This window comes from Bubalus bubalis, chromosome 21 (assembly GCF_019923935.1).
Source record: "Bubalus bubalis isolate 160015118507 breed Murrah chromosome 21, NDDB_SH_1, whole genome shotgun sequence".
Lineage (NCBI taxonomy): Eukaryota > Metazoa > Chordata > Mammalia > Artiodactyla > Bovidae > Bubalus > Bubalus bubalis.
Genome location: NC_059177.1, coordinates 58,754,826 through 58,775,378, shown reverse-complemented (window position 1 = coordinate 58,775,378; position 20,553 = coordinate 58,754,826). Strand labels below are relative to the sequence as shown.

Genomic DNA, 20,553 nt, shown 5'->3' with positions numbered 1-20,553 from the left:
CATATAATTTACCACCTTAACTAGCTTTTTAAACAAAAGAAATTTATTTTTTGGCTGTGTTGGGTCTCAGTTGCAGCGAGCGGGCTTCTCTAGTTGTGGCATTGCGTCTAGAGCACTGGGCTCAGTAGCTGCGGTGCACGGGCTCGGCTGACCCACGGCCAGTGGGGTCGTAGCTCCCCAGCCAGAAACTGAGCCTGCATCCCTGCACTGGAAGGTGGATTCTCAACCACCCGACCATCAGAGACATCCCGTGTTGCATGTATCAATTGTTCATGTCTTTTCAATGCTGAGTAGTACTTCCTCATATGCATATACCAAAATCTGTTTATCCATTCACCTATTAATTGACATTTGGTAGGTATCCAGACTTTTGCATTCCAATCCCCTATAATGAGATCAAACTGCCAACATTCATTGGATCACAGAAAAAGGAAAGGAATTCCAGAAAAACATCTATTTCTGCTTCATTGACTATGCTAAAGCCTTTGACTAAGTGGATTACAACACTGTGGAAAATTCCTGAAGAGATGAGAATACCAGACCACCTTCCCTGTCTCCTGAGAAACCTTATACAGGTCAGGAAGCAGAACTGAGGCTTTCAAATTGTGGTGCTAGAGGAGACTCTTGAGAGTCCCTTGGACTGCAAGGAGATCCAACCAGTCAATCCTAAGGGAAATCAACTCTGAATACTCATTGGAAGGACTGATGCTGAAGCTCAAATACTTTGGCCACTTGATGCAAATATCCAACTCATTGGAAAAGACGCTGAAGCTAGGAAAGACTGAGGGCAAGAGGAGAATGGGGTGACAGAGGATGAGACAGTCGGACAGCATAACCAACTCAACGGACATGAATTTGAGCAAACTCTAGGACACGGTGAAGGACAAGGAAGCCTGGCGTCCAAGGGGTCACAGAGTCGCCACGACTTAGCGACTAAACGACAAGAAGCAGCAGCATCTATTAACAGAATCGGACACGGAACAATGGACCAATTCAAAATTTGGGAAGGAGTACAAGTCTGTATATTGTCACCCTGATTATTTAACTTTTATGCGGAGTACATCATATGAAATGCCAGGCTGAATGAATCACAAGCTGGAATCAAGATTGCTGGGAGAGATACCAAAAACCTCAGATATGCAGAGGATACCCCTCAAATGGCAGAAAATGAAGAACCAAAGAGCCTCTTAATGAGGGTGAAAGAGGAGCGTGAAAAAGCTGGCTTAAAATTCAGCATTCAAAAAACTAACTAAGATCATGGCATCCGGTCCCATCACTTCATGGCAAACATTAATAAAAGGAGAAAAAGTGGAAACAGTGACAGATTTTATTTTCTTGGGCTCCAAAATCACTGTGGATGGTGACCACAGCCACAAAATTAAAAGATGGTCCCTCTTGGAAAGAAAGCTATGACAAACCTAGGAAGTGTATTAAAAAGCAGAGACATTACTTTGTCAACAAAGGTCCATATAGTCAAAGCTATGGTTTTTCCAGTAGTCATGTACAGATATGAGAACTGGACCATAAAGAAAGCTGAGTGCCAAAGAACTGATACTTACAAATTGTGGTGCTGGAGAAGACTCTTGAGAGTCCCTTGTACTGTTAAGGAGATCAAACCAGTCAATCCTAAAGGACATCAACCCTGAATAGTCACTGGAAGGATTGATGCTCAAACTGAGGCTCCAGTACTTTGATGCCAAGAGACAACTCCCTGGAAAAGACCTTGATGTTGGCAAAGACTGAGGGCAGGAGGAGAAGGGGGTGACAGAGGATGAGATGGTTGGATGGCATCATCAACTCAATGGATGTGAGTTTAAGCACACTTTGGGAGATGGTGGAGGACAGAGGAGCCTGGCGCTTCAGTCCACGGGGCCGCAAAGAGTCAGACATGACCCAGCAGCTGAACAAGGTATCCAGAGCTTAGCTGTCAAAAAAGGGTGCTGTGAACATTTTTCTGTAAGTCTAGTGCAGACATGAGTTTACATTTCTCCTGGGGAAATATCTAGGAGGGCAGTGCCTGAATCATGGCAGGTTCATGCCAAACGCTAAGGAAGTGCCAGGCTGTTTTCCAAAGTGGTCGCCACCTCACAGCCCGCTGGGGCCCATCGCCCACGTTTCCGCCACCACTGGGTACGGCCCGCTGGGGCCCGTCGCCCACGTTTCCACCAGCACTGGGTACGGGCGGCCTTTCCGAGTCCAGCACAGCAGTGAGAGTGCTCCCACGTCTCACTGTGGCTACGCCCCCCTTTCCTCGATGGCTGAGGACACGCTGGGCATTTTCTCGTGTGCTTATCTTGCCAACTGTACATCTTTTGTTGGTGAAGTTTCTTTCAACTGTTTGATGCATTTCTGCGGAACTGGGTTTTCTTACTGAGTTTTAGGAACTAGACTTAAGTACTAGATTTATGTACTAGAGTTAAGACCTTTAACTGACATATGTTTTATAAAATTCTGCTTCTAGTCTGTGGTTTGACTTCTCATTTTCTCAACAGTGTCTCAAAGAGCACGGCTGGGGTGGGTTGGGGCTGGGTACTGAGGCTCGGGAGGTCAAGCCTGGGGGCAGCACTGTGGTTGCTGTGGGAAGCCAGCCTGAGATGCTAGGGTGTGCTTGCCACAACCGAGGGGCTCTGGGAGGAAGCCTGGGCCCGCCAGAGAGGCGAGGCACTGATGGGGAGTGGGCTGTCACGGCTGTCTACATTCTCCGGTGGCAGGGTGCCACCCACCTGGGCTCCAGGGGCAGGCGCAGGCTGCCATCGTAGACTCTAGGGCTGCCCCCGCCGAGGGTCCTGGGAGCGGGTGCAGGTCACCACCCCACCGTCTGTGAGCCTGCACGGCCTGCCACTGCCCAGGGTCCTGGGCCAACGCCCCCAGGCAAGTGCGTGGCCTGCTGCTGCACCCAAGGGCCCCACAGCCCAGTGCCAACCCCTGCGCCCGCTGCCCAGGAGCGCACAGCGAGGGCGCGTGACCCGCCGCCACAGTGGGGCAGGGCCCCACGGCTGGGAGCCGTGTTCCTGGGAACCTGCACACCCCGTCCAAGAGGTAGCAGCCAGCACACGCCAAGCAAAAGGCGGCCAGCATCCACACCAAAAACAGCCCTCACACCCAAAGACATTAAACCCACACATGCTACCCAGGGACACTCCCTCCAAGACTACAGTAGGTTAACTGTTCCTCCTGAACTCACAGACCAGGAGAAATATGAGCAAAACGAAGAAGGAAAGGAGCCACTCTCAGGTAGAAAACCAAGAAAATCCCCTGCAGGAACAAGAGAACAGACCTCTTCAGTCTAACAGACACTGATTTCAGAAAAGGAGATAAGGAGGCTACTGACGGAATTACAAAAGACTAGACAGATAAGCAGATTAGTGTAGAAAGGAGCTAGGATCTATAAGGAGGAGCCAAGAAAAATTAGAAAATGCATTTACTGAGACAGAAACTGAGGTCAGGGCAATACGCAGCAGAATGAATAACGCATTATAAACAGTAAGTGACCTGGAAGACAGGCTAGCGGAAGCTACCCAATCAAAACAGCAGACAGAAAGTCAAATGGGGAAAAAAAGCAACGTAAGAGACCTACTGTATAATAAACAGTGGGCCAATCTATGCATAACAGGGACTCCAAAAGGAGGAGAGAGAGAAAAGGGGATTGAAATGTATCTGAAGAAATTATGGCTGAAAATTTCCGAAAGCTAAAGAAGGAAACATGTATCCAGGCATAGGAAGATAAACCCAAACAAACCTGCACCAAGACATAATAAAAGTGACCCAAGTGAAAGATAAGGGAGGATTCTAAAAGTAGAAAGAGAAAAATAGGTCTTTACAAGGGAACTATCAGCAGGCAAGAAAGGAGTGGCAAGACAGACGCAAAGCCTCATAAGAGAAAAACCTGCAGCCTAGAATCATCTATCCAGCAGGATTATCATCTGGAGTAGGAGAAATAAAGACTTTCTTAGACAAGCAGACACCAAATGAATACAGCAATACTAAACCATCCTACAAGAGGTATTAAAAGGCCTTCTCTAGATAGAAAAGCAGCAGGAAGAAACAGGAAGGCGGAGATCACAGAAGGAAAAGAAGCCATTTAAGTCAGCCAGTATACGGATAAAAAACACCTCTTTGTGAAAGCAACGATAAACACAAGGAACAGCAAAAGGAGAAACACGGAGATGTAACAACGGACATTCCAAATCTTAAAATGTGAGGAAGGAAAGTAAGAAAATGCACTTTTTTAAGAACGTGTTTGAATCTATATGGCTATCGGTCTAAAGCAAGCAGAGGAAGGAAGGGGCTAACAGTAGACAAATGGCAACCACAGAGCAAAACACGCAACAGAGTCACAAACACAAAAGAAGGAACGCAAGCTAAGATAAAAGATAAAAGGGAATCACCGCACCAGGAGAAGAGAGAGAGACAAAGAATCAACTGCAGAATAAGGTCTGAAGGGCAATAGATACATATGTATCAATAATTACCTTACTGGACTGGATGCCTCATTCTCAAGATACAGAGTGGCAGACTGCATAGAAACAAAAGCCTGCAATATGCTGCCAACAAGAGACCCACCACAGGGCAAAGGATACACCCAGACTGAAAGGCAGAGGGTGGAGGGCATGAGCCGTCGGTCGGAGTTTCTCTTTCGCTAAGTGCCACAGAAAGGCCATCTTAGAAGTCAATTTTGCAAAGATAAAGGACAAGCTTCCAACAGCCTGGAAAACCGGGACAACCACTGCGGGGGTGGTCTATAAGGATGGCATGGTTTTTGCAGGAAATACAAGGGTGATTAAAGGGATGATTGCTGTTGACAAGAAGTGTCAAAAATACACTTCCTATCCCCTAACAGCTACTGCGGTGGTCCTGGGACAGCTGTGGGCACAGACACGACGGCCTAGCTCATTGCCTCCTGCGGGGGCCGGCGGGAGGGCCTCCGCCCGTGGCAAGCGTCACGAGGAAGGAGGCTTGACGTACGCAAAGGCGGGATCGAGCCTCAGGAGTCCCCCTGGAAATCCTCGAGCATCTACCCCCATAACCAGAGCCTGCCTACTTTACTACTCTGTGCTCTCACCTACACCTCTGACTTTACGGGGGGCTGTCCCCCACCACCTCTTTCGGAGAAGGAGTTAACCTAGAGCTCCAGTTAATAAAAACTCCTGGGCGTGACAAGAGTGTTTTAACCTACAAACTCCTCTGAAGGTTCTCTAGCCTGCCTGACAGGCTTGTCCGGCCACATGTGATTGCTCACAGCCTCCCAGCCGTGAGAGGCACGAGATGCTTTAAACCTTCTAAAAACAGGTTCCTTAGAAAAGTTAGAAAACCATTAGTATAAGTATAGTGGGCTGATTAGAAACTGTATTGGTGAAGGGTTTTTCATTTGTTGAGCCAATGTTTGTTGCTAAGTCCCCACATCCCCTGCCCTTACACACATTAATGAATATATAGAAGAAATAAGTATTAACCTTTGATATTAATCACGTTAGACCTTAGGCTAAGTAAATTCTTTCCTTAACTAAAACCCACTACACCCTCACCCTATAGGAATGTAACTTTATTTGGGTGGCGTCTGTTTTAAGAATAATCACCCCTGGAGAAGTAAGTGTTGACTGACCGCTGTCACAAGGAGAGGGTCATAAATTGTCAGCAGGCCCCCTGGCCAGAAGATGATGTAACACCCCTAAGACCTCTGTATACATTTGTATGAAGCACCTGACTTTAATAAAAGTCAGGACTGCTGTCCCCGCGTGACTTTTGTATAACATCTCAGTGTATAAAAACAGACTCTGGAAAATAAAGAATTGGGATCAGTTCCTTGAAATACTGGTCTCCCCATGTCTCTCTCTCTCTCAACCTCTGGCTGAGTCTCCATCTGGAGCGCAGAGCCTACCATGCTTACTAATTATGCCTGGGCTTCTAAGATCCGACCGGGGAGGCCTCAGTGTCTCCTCTCCTTCGGGAGAAAGGAAGGACGCCTGCGGCCTACGTAAGTGGTGCAAACTTCTTGTCTTGAAGTTTTATTGGTCTCCCGCGTAAACCAAGCTACTCAGCCTCTTTTCTCCTCTGAATTTTCCTGCTGAGCTATCCTCATTCTATTACTCTTTATATCTCTAATTAATATCTAATTGAAGCTATTGTACCCTGATCCTCACCGACGCCGTCCCCGCTTCGAATACCCTGGATCAGCCGGGGCTAGACCCCGGGGCCTCCAACCTGGAGCTCCACTCCCTTCGCATGGGCTGCCTTCCCAGAGCTGTGACGGCCGGTCAGAGGTGGCCGCAGACAGATGCTTTCCGGGCAGCAAGGTTACACTGGGGCAGCCCTGGCTCTGGGGGAAGGAGAGGCACTGGACCTCACCTCTACAGCGTCTGTTCTCATGGTCAGCCGTCGATTGCCTTATGTCACCTTGGGCTCCGGCTCCTTGACAGCCATGGCCATGTTTGAAGATAAATTCAGGACAGACATGGAGGAGGAGCAAGCCGAGAGGCTGGTGAGTGAAGCCACAGCAGCTGACGCCCTCGTGACTTGGGGCCTGGAAGTGACGCTGGTCTCACTGTCACCAGCAAGAGCGAGCTGGATGCTCTGCACTCAGTGCCCCAAAGGAAGCGGAGAGGCTGGGCCAGCACAGGGGCGAGAAGGGCCGCCGCAGGCCTCAGTGAGCGGGCCGCCGGCCTGGACACGGAGGCGCTGCAACAGACAGCCCGGCAGCAGCACTTCCTGGACAGCGCGGGCGGTGGCGGCCACGGCTCCAGGAGGCTGGGGCAGCGGAGGCGTCCCCTGTAAGACGCTTGGCCAGCGTCTGCTGAGGAAACCCAGCAAAAAATGACAACCCAAAGCAAGAAGATGAGGGATGGAAAGGTATTTCACGTGAACGGAAATGACCAAAACGGGCTGCAGCGCTCAGGCGTAATGGGCTGTGAAGCACACGGTAGGGAGGCTGAAGGGCCGCAGACAGTGAGGACAGACCCGCACGCTCACCAACACGTGCGTGCCTCCCGGCACAGCTGGCCTCCCAGGTGGCTCCAGCGCTGAAGAAGCCGCCTGCACACGCAGGAGACGCAAGACACGGGTTCAGGCCTAGATCAGGACGATCCCCCGGAGGAGGAAAGGGCAACCCACCCCGCTATTCTTGCCTAGAGAATCCCAAGGACATAGGAGCCTGGAAGGCTACCGTCCACGGGGTTGCAAAGTCGGACACCACTGAAGCAACTTAGCACACACGCTTTGGAACACCCAAATATCTAAAGCAAACACTAACAGACAGAAAGGGAGACATCGAGAGGACTACAATAACTGCAGGAAAGTTTAACACCTCACTCAACCAAGGGACAGGCCTTCCAGACAGAGCATCAGTAAGGCAGCAGAGGTCCTAAACACAGCAGGGGAGTCCGACTTAAAAACACTACATCCGAAAAACAGAGTTCAAGTACACACGGAACACTCTAGAACTGGCCACATCCTAGGGCACAAAACAAACGCTAAGGACAGTTACATGCCCACAAATTCGACACCCTCAGTTCAAAAGCATACAGACTATTTCAAGCATCTTTTCTGACCACAATGACATGAAACTAGAAATCAACCAAAGGAAAAGAAACGAAGAAAAACAATTACATGGATACCAAATAACACACTACTGGAAAACAAATGGGTCAAAGAGGAAATCATAAAGGAAATTACAAAATAGCTGAGACAAACGACAAGGGAAATAAAACCACACAAAATCTATGGGATATAGCAAAAACAGTGCTTAGAGCAAAGTTCATAGCAATACAGGCCTTCCTCTCAAAACAAGAAAGTCTCAGGTAAACAACCTAACCAAAAACAATCTAACCTAAAAGAATTAGAAAAAGAAGAACCAAAAAAACCTAAAGTCAGCAGAAGATAGAAAATAATAAAGACCAGGGAGGAAATAAAGCAGAATCTAAAGAAACAATAGGGGAAAAGTCAATAAAACCAAGAGCTGGTTCTCTAAAAGGCTACACAAAATAGAGAAACCTCTGGTCAGGCTCATCAAGAAGAAAAGAGAGAAAATCCAAACAAACACAATAAGAAATGAAAAATGAGAAATTTCAACTGACACTGCAGAAATAAGAGGGAAGGAAAAAAACTAAGAGAATGCTACAGACAATTACATGCCCACAAATCTGACAACCTAGAATGGACAACTTTCTAGAAACATCGAAACTAAATCAAAAAATAGATAATATGAACAGACCAATGACCCAAACTGAAATAAAATCTATAAAAACAAACAAAAATTTCCTACAAACCAAGGTCCAGGACCAGATGGCTTCACAGGTAAATTCTGCTGCCAAACATGCAAAGAAGAACTTGTACCAATTCTTCTCTCTCTTCTAGAGATTGAAGAGGGACCACTCCAGAGACATTCTACGAAGCCACCATCACCCAGATAACAAATCACCACCAAGAAAAGAAAATTACAGGCCAGTATCTTTGACGAATATAGATGCAAAAACCCACCTAAAGAGACAAAACATCTATACTCAGAAAACTTTGAGACACTCAGGAAAGAAATCAAGGATGACACAAGCAGATGGAGAGACACAACATGCTGTGGAGCTGGAAGAATCAATATTACAAAAATGAGTGCACTACCCAAAGCAACCTGCAAATTCGGTGTAAACTCTATCAAACTACCAATGGCTTTTTTCACGGAATTAGAGCAATAAATTTTGCAATTTGTAAGGAAACGCAAAAGACCCCGAATGGCTAAAGGACTCTTAAGAAAGAAAAATGGAGGTGGAGGAACCAGGCTTCTAGACCTCAGATTATACTACAAAGTTACAGTAATCAAGACAATATGGTACTGGCACAAAACCAAAAATATATATTAATGTAGGATAGAAAGTCCAGAGAAAAGCTCACACACTTATGGTCACCTGATTTATGACAAAGGAGGCAAGAATATATACTATGGAGAAAAGACGGCCTCTTCAATAAGTGGTGCCGGGAAAAGTGGACAGCTACATGTGAAAGAATGAAACCAGGACACTTCCTAACACCACACACAAAGATAAACTCAAATGGACTAAAAACCTAAATGTAAGACTGCATACTATAAAACTCTTTTAGGAAAATACAGGAAAAACACTCTTAGATATAAATCACAGCTAGATTTTTTCTGACCTACTCCTTAGAGTAATAAAAACAAAAATAAAGAAATGGGATCTAGTTAAACTTGAAAGTGTCTGCAGAGCAAAGGAAACCATAAAGAAAACCAAAAGACAATCCTTAGAATGGAAGAAAATATTTGCAAATAAAGCAACTGACGGATCAATCTCCAAAATATACAAGCTATTCACACAGCTCAGTATCAAAAAATCAAACAGCCCAATAAAACAATGAGCAACCTAAGTAGACATTTCTCTAAAGAAAACGTACAGAGAGCCAAGAAACACATGAAAAGGTGCTCAACATCAGTAATTATTAGAGAGATGCAAATCTACAGAAATCTAGAGAACGCAAGACCACAATGAGGTGCCCCTTCACGGCAGGCAGAACGGCCACCACCAAAAACTCTACAAAAAAATAAAAGCTGGAGAGGACGTGGAGAAAAAGGAACCCACGTACAGTGTTGGTAGGAATACAGATAGATAGAGCCACTCTGAACAGCATGGCGGGCCCTTAGCAACTAAACAGTAATACCATATGATCCAGCAATCCCACTCGTGGGCATACACACTGAGAAAGTCTTAATTCAAAAAGACACACGTGCCCTGGTGTTCACTGCAGCACTATGTACAACAGCCAGGACATGGGAGCCACCGGATGTGCATCCGTGGATTAATGGAGAAAGAAGGTGTGCCACATGTACGCAGCGGAATATTACTCAGCCACAGAAAGCAGTAAAACGGGGTCATGCGTGGTGACGTGGCAGGATCGAGAGGCTGTGATACAGCGTGAAGTGAGTCAGAAAGAGGAAAACAAACATCGGGTTTAATGCATAGATTAATAAGCAGAATCTAGAAAAACAGTACAGATCACATCAGTTCAGTCGCTCAGTCGTGTCCGACTCTTTGCGACCCCATGAAGCACAGCACGCCAGGCCTCCCTGTCCACCACCATCTCCCAGAGTTCACTGAGACTCACGTCCATCGAGTCGGTGATGTCATCAAGCCATCTCATCCTCTGTCGTCCCCTTCTCTTCTTGCCCCCAATCCCTCCCAGCATCAGAGTCTTTCCAATGAGTCAACTCTTCGCATGAGGTGGCCAAAGTATTGGAGTTTCAGCTTTAGCATCATTCCTTCCAAAGAAACCCCAGGGCTGATCTCCTTCAGAATGGACTGGTTGGATCTCCTTGCAGTCCAAGGGACTCTCAAGAGTCTTCTCCAACACCACAGTTCAAAAGCATCAATTCTTCGGCGCTCAGCCTTCTTCACAGTCCAACTCTCACATCCATACATGACCACAGGAAAAACCATAGCCTTGACTAGACGGACCTTTGTTGGCAAAGTAATGTCTCTGCTTTTGAATATGCTATATCTAGGTTGGTCATAACTTTCCTTCCAAGGAGTAAGTGTCTTTGAATTTCATGGCTGCAGTCACCACCTGAAGTGATTTTGGAGCCCAGAAAAATAAAGTCTGACACTGTTTCCACTGTTTCCCCATCTATTTCCCATGAAGTGATGGGACCGGACGCCATGATCTTCGTTTTCTGAATGTTGAGCTTTAAGCCAACTTTTTCACTCTCCACTTTCACTTTCATCAAGAGGCTTTTTAGTTCCTCTTCACTTTCTGCCAAAAGGGTGGTGTTATCTGCATATCTGAGGTTATTGATATTTCTCCCGGCAATCTTGATTCCAGCTTCTGTTTGTTCCAGTCCAGCGTTTCTCATGATGTCCTCTGCATATAAGTTAAACAAACAGGGTGACAATATACAGCCTTGACGTACTCCTTTTCCTATTTGGAACGAGTCTGTGGTTCCATGTCCAGTTCTAACTGTTGCTTCCTGACGTGCGTACAAATTTCTCAAGAGGCAGATCAGGTGGTCTGGTATTCCCATCTCTTTCACGATTTTCCACAGTTTATTGTGATCCACACAGTCAAAGGCTTTGGCATAGTCAATAAAGCAGAAATAGATGCTTTTCTGGAACTCTCTTGCTTTTTCCATGATCCAGCGGATGTTGGCAATTTGATCTCTGGTTCCTCTGCCTTTTCTAAAACCAGCTTGAACATCAGAAAGTTCACGGTTCACATACTGCTGAAGCCTGGCTTGGAGAATTTTGAGCATTACTTTACTAGCGTGTGAGATGAGTGCAATTGTGCAGTAGTTGGAGAATTCTTTGGCATTGCCTTTCTTTGGGATTGGAAAGAAAACTGACCTTTTCCAGTCCTGTGGCCACTGTTGAGTTTTTCCAAATTTGCTGGCATATTGAGTGCAGCACTTTCACAGCATCATCCTTCAGGATTTGGAATAGCTCAACTGGAATTCTATCACCTCCACTAGCTTTGTTCGTAGTGATGCTTTCTAAGGCCCACTTGACTTCACATTCCAGGATGTCTGGCTCTAGGTGAGTGATCACACCATCGTGATTATCTGGGTCGTGAAGATCTTTTTTGTACAGTTCTTCTGTGTATTCTTGCCACCTCTTCTTAATATCTTCTGCTTCTGTTAGGTCCATACCATTTCTGTCCTTTATCGAGCTCATCTTTGCATGAAATGTTCCTTTGGTATCTCTGATTTTCTTGAAGAGATCCCTAGTCTTTCCCATTCTATTGTTTGCCTCTATTTCTCTGATTGATCGCTGAAGAAGGCTTTCTTATCTCTTCTTGCTATTCTTTGGAACTCTGCATTCAGATGTTTATATCTTTCCTTTTCTCCTTTGCTTTTCACTTCTCTTCTTTTCACAGCTATTTGTAAGGCCTCCCCAGACAGCCATTTTGCTTTTTTGCATTTCTTCTCCATGGGGATGGTCTTGATCCCTGTCTCCTGTACAATGTCACGAACCTCCGTCCATAGTTCATCAGGCACTCTATCAGATCTAGGCCCTTAAATCTATTTCTCACTTCCACTGTATAATCATAAGGGATTTGATTTAGGTCATACCTGAATGGTCTAGTGGTTTTCCCTACTTTCTTCAATTTCAGTCTGAATTTGGCAATAAGGAGTTCATGGTCTGAGCCACAGCCAGCTCCTGGTCTTGTTTTTGTTGACTGTATAGAGCTTCTCCATCTTTGGCTGCAAAGAATATAATCAATCTGATTTCGGTGTTGACGTCTGGTGATGTCCATGTATAGAGTCTTCTCTTATGTTGTTGGAAGAGGGTATTTGCTATGACCACTGCATTTTCTTGGCAAAACTCTATTAGTCTTTGCCCTGCTTCATTCTGTATTCCAAGGCCAAATTTGCCTGTTACTCCAGGTGTTTCTTGACTTCCTACTTTGGCATTCCAGTCCCCTATAATGAAAAGGACATCTTTTTTGGGTGTTAGTTCTAAAAGGTCTTTTAGGTCTTCATAGAACCATTCAACTTCAGCTTCTTCAGCGTTACTGGTTGGGGCATAGACTTGGATTACTGTGATACTGAATGGTTTGCCTTGGAAACGAACAAAGATTGTTCTGTCGTTTTTGAGACTGCACCCAAGTACTGCAGAGATGAAGACATGGAGAACGGGCGCACGGACAGAGAGGGGACAGGACAGTGAGACGAACCGGGAGGTTAGGACTGACACGCACACCGCACGGAAAACAGCTGGTGGGAGCTGCTGACCAGCTCAGGAGGCTCAGCCGGCCGGCGCTCTGATGACCCGGAGGGGCGGGGCGGGGCGGGGCGGAAGGGAGGGGCTGTGTGCACACCTGTGGCTGTCCATCACGTTGTGCAGCAGAGACTAACACAGTGCCGTAAAGTGATTATACTCCTGTTTCAAAAAAATGCAGGAAACCCAAACAACTTATTCTCTTATCTTAAAAATATTATGAAAACTTAGACTGTAGTAACAGAATATGTATCTTGGGTATTAGAAAGCATTTAAAACAGAAGAGATAAAATATGGACGGTTGTAAACTTGGCAAGTGATACATTTCTTAGGGCTTCCCTGACAGCTCAGTTGGTAAAGAATCCGCCTGCAATGCGGGAGACCTGGGTTCGATCCCTGGGTCGGGAAGATCCCCTGGAGAAGGGAAAGGCTGCCCACTCCAGTATTCGGGTCTGGAGAATCCCGTGGACTGTACAGTCCATGGGGTTGCAAAGAGTCAGACGCGGCTGAGCAACTTTCACTTTCAGGCTGTATCATTCCGTTTTAAACGACCACCATAGTTTCCTCTGTTGTTACATTTCTTTGGGGCTTCTCTCATAGCTCAGTTGGTAAATGCAATGCAGAAGACCCAGGTTTGATCCCTGGGTTAGGAAGATCCCCTGGAGAAGGAAATGGCAACCCACTCCAGTGTTCTTGCCTGGAGAATCCCACGGACAGAAGGGCCTGGCGGGCTGCAGTCCATGGTGTTACAACAGCCGGACACGACTGAGCGACTGAAGCACCACCATATTTTTCATGCATAGTTTGGAAATGCTCTTGTTTTACCCCAATAAACAGGGACTCTATTACTACTGCCAAAAAAGAAAGGTGGGCAGAAGCCCTGAACAGACATTCTTCAGGGAAGGCATACGACGGCCAAGAGGCAGGTTAAAAGCGCTCAACATCACTAATTACTACTGCTACGTCGCTTCAGTCGTGTACAGCTCTGTGCGACCCCATAGACGGCAGCCCCCCAGGCTCCCCCGTCCCTGGGATTCTCCAGGCAAGAACACTGGAGTGGGTTGCCACTTCCTTCTCCATTGCATGAAAGTGAAAAGTGAAAGTGAAGTCGCTCCGTCGTTCCCAACTCTTAGCGACCCCATGGACTGCAGCCTACCAGGCTCCTCTGTCCATGGATTTTCCAGGCAGGAGTACTGGAGTGGGGTGCCATTGCCTTCTCACTAATTACTAGAGAAATGCAAATCAAAAGTACAACGAGGTACCACCTCAGTGCTCAGAATGTGTGTGCGTGCTTGTGCTCAATCATGTCTGAGTCTTTGCAGCTCTTTGGACTGTAGCTCACCAGGCTCCTCTGTCCATGGGGTTTTCCAAGCAAGAACACTGGACCGGGTTGCCATTTCCTTTTCCAGAGGATCTTTCCTATCCAGGGATTGAACCTGTGTCTCCTGCGTTGAAGGCAGACTCTTTACCCGCTGAGCCATCAGGGAAGCCCACCGGGCAGAATGGCCTCATCAAATAGTCTACAAATAATAAATCCTGGAGAAGGTGTGGAGAAAAGGGAACTCTCCTACACTGTTGGTGGGAATGTAAATTGGTGTAGCCGCTAGGGGAAATGGTATGGAGGTTCCTCAGAAAACTAAAGATAGAATTCCCATAGGACCTAGAAATCCCACACCTGGGGATATACCTCAACAAAACTATAATTCAAAAAGATACACGCACCACTATCTCCATAGCAGCACTGTTCACAACAGCTGAGACAACCTAAATATCCATCCACAGATGAGTGGATAAAGAAGGTGTGGCCCCCCCACACACTATGGAATACTACTCAGCGACAAAAAATGAAACGATGCCATTTACAACATGAACGCAACTAGGTTATCATACTAAGTCAGCCAGAGAGTGACAGACAAACACCATGCTATCACTTACACGTGGAATCTAAACAGGACACATAGGAACCTATCTATGAAAGGGAAACAGAATCTCGGATACAGAGACAGAGGCGTGGTTGCCGAGGGGGAGGTGGGGGAGGCAGAGGGTGGGAGGCTGGGGTTAGTGGACGTAAGCTGGAAATACAGGACGGATAAACCACAAGGTCCTCACGTATAACACAGGGAGACAGTCACTATCCCGTGGTAAATCATAATGGAAAAAATATTTTAAAAGAACGTCTGTATGTGTACAGCTGAGTCACTTCGCTGTATAGCAGAGACCGGCACAACACTGAAATCAACTATATTTCAATTAAAAAATAGAGAGAGAGAGACCTCACTGACAGAGCAGGCCGACTCACAGACACAGGAAACAATCCTTTGGTTACCAGAGGGGGGAGGAGAGATAAATGAGGAGGTTGAGACTAACATATACATACTATACACGAAATAACCAACGACCTACCACACATCCGGGGTACTCATCCGGGGCCTATACTCAGTATTTTGTAACGAGTTATGAGGGAAAAGGATCTTTAAAAGTATATTATGTTGCTGTCAATCTATCCTCACTCAAGCACTTGGGGGCTCCCATAGGCAGAGGACGCTGCCCCCGCCGAGGGCCGAGGGCCCTGCGGTCCACACGGGTGCCTCCAATCTGAGGTCTGGTCCCCCGATCCTCCCTGCTGCCTAACAAGCTAAGTCACAGAAATCGCGAGGAAGCCTTCAGAAACACCCACAGCAATCTGACACTGCCACACAGCCCAGCGTGTGACTGACGGGCTGGGATGTCACACGTTTTGCTTTGCTCTTTATTTCATTTTTCTAATTGCTCATTTTTATTGTATTTTACAGTCAGTCTGCAACTGTGTGGAAATGCTAAAGTGGTCCTTCACCACAGACACATTCAGAAGCAATGAACTAGACAGTTTATGATTAAAGAGCAGTTGGAACGACCTTTTAAGCAAAACACGCCAATAGCAGCGTTTTTCTGAGTGAGGTACACTGCTTCTACTGCTGCTGCTAAGTCGCTTCAGTCGTGTCCGACTCTGTGCGACCTACTAAATATCAAAGCATTCTCAGGGCTTCCCTGGTGTTCTGGTGGGTAAGAATCTGCCCTGCGATGCAGGGCACACTAGTTCGATCCCTGGCCTGGGACCATCACAGCTACTGAGCCTGTGCTCCACAATGCAGAGAAGCCGCGGCAGTGAGCCTGTACGCTGCAATCAGGGAGGAGTCCCCGGGCTCCGCAACCGCAGGAAAGCCTGCATGCAGCAACAAAGAGCCAGCGCAGCCGGAAGGACATAAACAAGCATTTGTTTAAAAACACAGATACCGAAGCGTCACCCTGAAAATGGAAAGCTGTAAAGATAAAAAGAACCCTACGTACCTTCTTCGGTGAAGAATTTTTCTACAGGTCCCAGAAACTGATTAATCTCATTAAGTTCATCTCGGCTAACCTCTGGAAACGGGAAAGCTTCTTTCTGAAAACGAGGAACACACAGTAAAAATGTAACTGTGGGCGACCTTCCACAGCGGTCATGTCAGTCGGCAGGGAAGGGAAAGGACGCGCCAGCGTCCCCATCGGCGGGCCGAGCCTTCCGTGCCGAGGGAACCGGGCAGCAAACTTCAGGAGCTCGGGACACAAGAGCTGTGTCAGACTCCACCTCCTCGGCCCAGCCTCCTCCCTGACCCAGATTACCCCGATTCCGATCAGCTTTCCTTACTAAGAAGTGATGAGGACTGTCCTATGGAACAGGGAGCCTGGGCTAACGTTCCAGCCCCAGCGTGGTCCCTGCTGTGCAGCTTACTAACTGGGCGTTCTTAGTTGGACCCCTTCACCCGTCCCCAGGGCCATTTTCTCATCCAGAAAACGCGGGTGGTCTCTGTGAGGACCATGGGAGGTCATGGACGAGATGTCACCTTAGTTACTTCCTGAGCTTAAAAATGCTGCTGCTGACAAAAACGTACCGTGGTCGCAAGGTCTGACTTCTTGGCGGGCTGCCACGCAGCTGCTTGCTCCAGGACCTGCCCCTCCCATCCGATGACCCCTGACCCCTGCTGCCTGGGCTGAGCGTGCCAGGGGGCAGGGCCACCAGAGGAGGCCCCGCTGAGGAGCCACATCAGCCTGAACGCAGCCCTGACTCTGACGCTTTGGAGCTCGGCATCAGCTTCTCCCGTTACAGGTGACACCTCAGAAGGCAGCTGTGGGGCTCAGTCGAGATGGTGTGTCCTAAACACGCAGTGACTGACTGGGGAGCGGCCAGGGCTTCCACCTGAGCCTGGATTCCCGAGGCCTTCGCTCTGTGTCGCCTGAAATTATCCCACTGAGACCTCAGCCCCTCTGGCTTTTGGGCGCCGCCCTCCCCTTCAGCTGCCAGCACGACCTGACTTTCTGGATTTGACCAGCGCCTGCTGAAAAGTGACGTCCCAGCCCCAAAGCTGCACCCAGGAGCCCGGCCTCTCCTCACAGCACCTCTCAACAGGTGGCTGGAGAAAATTCTTGAGAGGAGTCCTGTCTCCTCCCTCCAGCCCACAGGCTCTCAAGTCTGTGTTCTCCACTTGGGCCCCCCGTACAGGTGAAGGGTGGATTCCACGCCAAAACTGAGAGCTGACTTAAAAGGAATCCCTGCCTCCAGGCCACCTTCGACCCCTCAGGGGGTCTGGAAGGAAATCAGGCTGAGCGGTCACTCAGCAGCCACTTAGAACAAAGCTGGCTCTTTAGCTGAATACAGAAGCTGAGTCCACTGCACTGGCCTGCACAGCCTCATGGGCTCACCTGGGCTGGCTACAATGGCTGCATTAGAGGAAGAAGATTCTGGAATCAGTCAGCAGCCAAGTGAGAAAAGAGAACAGAGTGGGCCCAGTTGGGCCTAAACTCCAAACAAAAGAGAACCCACCAGGAGAGAGGTCTCAGAGTATGTGAGAACGAATCTCTGATGGGAATATTCAGAGTCTGAACGGGCTGCTTCCTGGGTGCTGGGTTCAATTCCATTTGCAATTTTCAAGTTTTTGAAACCAGTGGAACTGGTTTTTCCAATTATTCTACATGTATAGAAACCACATATGTAACACGGATGAAAGCCAAGCTGCTCCTGGCCGAGGCTGTGAATGGGGAGAAGAGTCACCCAGATCCCTCCCACGGGTTCACGCAGGAGACCCGCGGGCATTCTCAGAACACTCTGAGGGCAGGGGGACAACGGCGTGATCATGAAGGTCTCCTTCCAGTTTGAGATTCCAAGCAGCTCTGCTGCCATGTTGCTGCTCAAACCCCAGCAATGCTGACAGAGATCGTGTCGGCCTGAACCAGGGCAGTACCAGCGCAAGTGCTGAAAAGCCGTCAGATTCTAAATGGAACCTGCAGGTAGAGAAGCTGTCAGATTAGATTCTCATGTGGATTATGAGAACAAGAGGCACCCCCAGGGATCTGACCCTGAAATGGAGCAGGACCCTCTGCTCTTGCCCTACCATATCCTCAGCTGCCTTTTGTCTGTGGAAATGCTGAAGCCAAAGAATAAGTTCAGTCAGAGAAGTGAGAAAATGCAGAAAGAAGAGAATACAGTCAAAGGAGACCAAATAATAATAAAGTAGTCGCTAAGCATATTCAAGGACCTTTAGTTCCTTCTCGACGGCTACAGATAATATTCTGAGCCATATCCTGTGGGCTGTCTTATAGATACTGAAGCCTCCACCTGGGGGAAGAAGTTAACTTCATGCTGACTATAGTCATGACATAAGCTGCTATAATTTCGAGAACTGGCCTCATGCAAATGGGAACTGACCCTGGAACTGAAGACTGACTGTACTTAAAACAATCAAGAAGATGCTGGTCAGTTCACCATGACCAATTTCAAGATGACTGTCGGAGCTGCCCGTGCTCTTTCTGTACGTAATCCCCTCCCTCAGTCTATAAAAGCTCTTGCCTGCAGTTGGGGCAGGGGAAGAGAGTCAGCCTTTGGACAGGGCCCCGCACCTCCAACCCTGGCTGTCAGCATCCAAAATAAAGCAAGCTTTCCTTTAGATCCATCTGGCCTCTTTACTGACTTCTGAGAGGTGAGCAGCCGGACCTCACTTTCGGTTACAACCTGAACAAGTGCAACGGCAAAGTCACCACCATCTCCATAAGATGACCAGAGGGAAAAGCAGGATCGGGTGGAGAGACCAGGAACTCAGTTTTGGATGGGCTAGACAGGCGATGCCTAGTAACACCCAAGTGCAGCTTTTGACTGGAAAGGTAGATATACAGAGAGACTGGAGCTCAGGGGAGAAGTCGCACCTGGAGAAATAAATGTGCACCTTCAGGATACAGATGGCATGACACTAAATTAGATCATCAGACGAATGGTTAGAGATGAGAAGACTATACACAGACTGAGCCTGTACAATTCCCACTCCAGCCGAGTTGCTCAGAAACGCTGGCCAATGTTTAGATGTCAAAGAGCCAAGAGGGATCGATGCCCTTGAGCAGCTGAGAAGGCTTGGGGGTCTAGCTGGCCTTTGCTAAGAGCCTATGGTTCTGCCACTGTGATGCAGAGAATGCAGCCACATGTGGGAAGGAGGTAAGTGTGGAGACGGAACTTCTTACCTAAATGGGTGCATTTTCTCCATAAACAAGAAGCAAGGCCAGCAGGTGACAGCGAAGGGGGAGATGGTGCTAAAGGTTTGGAGAAAGGGAGCATAAAACACGCGTGTTCTTTCTTCCCTGCACTGCTGGGACACACGAGTTTCCAGGACAGCGCCACACAGCCCCAGGTTCGGGGGAAAAGGCTTCCCTAACTCTTAACAGCCTAGCTTCGCACTTTTTAGCAGGGCAAACCATTCCAGTCTGGGTGTCTGCGCCTGTAATGCCTGACAACCTTAAAGAACGCTCTAGAGAAACCAAGGAATAACCCCTAAAGTAGTACAGAATCAGCCAACATCGCAGCCAAGCTCAGAGCACTTTACACACATTTCTCTTTGGTTTTCTGGCTACCTGTAGGAGGGGACAAAGACGGCTTTTACTATTTCCTGTATGAGAGCTGGGAGCGACTTCACAGGACTGGTCAGCCCAAGCTCACAGCGCAGTGTTGCAGCCAGCCCTGACTCCTCAGTCTGCGGTCTCTTACATCTGCCCCACGTGCGGCAGATGAATAAAGCATTTGCACGCACATACAATCTCACTGGGGCTTCCCAACACACACACACACACACACACACACACACACTCTGTCTCGGTGTGCAAGGCAGAGCATACAGCGTGCTCCGCTTTAAGGCTGAAAGACCTGGGGCTCAAAGTCACAGAGCCGAGGTCGAGTCCACGTCTTCTGACTGGAAGAGGCTGGTGCGTGCTCAGCAACCAAGCGGCTACCACTCCCGGGTCCTGCGACCCGTGGAAGGGCCGGGCGGGCACGCCAAGCGTCTGGGGGTAGCGCGCGCACATGCACACACACACACACACACACACACACACACACACACACACACACTTCGGGGCCGGGACGCTGAGCGGAGGGTCACTCAGCGCCCACCTCAGCCAGGGTCTCCCGAGGCAGGAGCACGCGGCTCCTCAGAGCCGGGGGGCCGGCACGCCCGCCCTCAGGTGCGTTTCTGACAGCCTGTGGGAGCTCTGGAGCGGGCTCCACTCGCCTGTCCGCGAAAACGGCAGAAGGCAGGGAGACCCCGGCGCCGCCTCACCTTCTGGATCTTGCCCAGGAAGAGCTCCTTGGCGAAAGCTCGGCTCGGCGGACTGGTGAGCAGCGGGCGCCGGCTCACGGTGAAGGCCGCTGGGGCGCGGCAGAAGCGCGCCGCCACCGCGCACAAGAAGAGCCCACAGCCGCTCATGCTGCCCGCGAAGCCGCTCTTGCTGCTGCTGCCGCCTCCCCGCCGCCTCAATCACGGCCGGCCGGCCTCGCGCAGCGGATGACGCCATC

General features: G+C 48.5%; 1 protein-coding gene across 3 annotated transcripts in view; it reads right to left on the bottom strand.

Moving 5' to 3' along the window:
* Positions 1-20,553, bottom strand: part of ACAD9 (acyl-CoA dehydrogenase family member 9) — a 48,862-nt gene extending 28,309 nt beyond the window's left edge. The window contains exons 1-2 of one of the 3 annotated variants that reach the window (XM_044934271.1): positions 20,318-20,553; positions 16,035-16,128 (exon numbers count right to left, since the gene is read on the bottom strand). In XM_044934271.1, the coding sequence (XP_044790206.1) occupies positions 16,035-16,128; positions 20,318-20,464 (241 nt within the window). In that variant the 5' untranslated portion in view covers positions 20,465-20,553. The remainder of the gene's footprint in view (positions 1-16,034; positions 16,129-20,317) is intronic. The other 2 variants (XM_044934272.1, XM_006078862.3) reach the window with 2 other exon arrangements.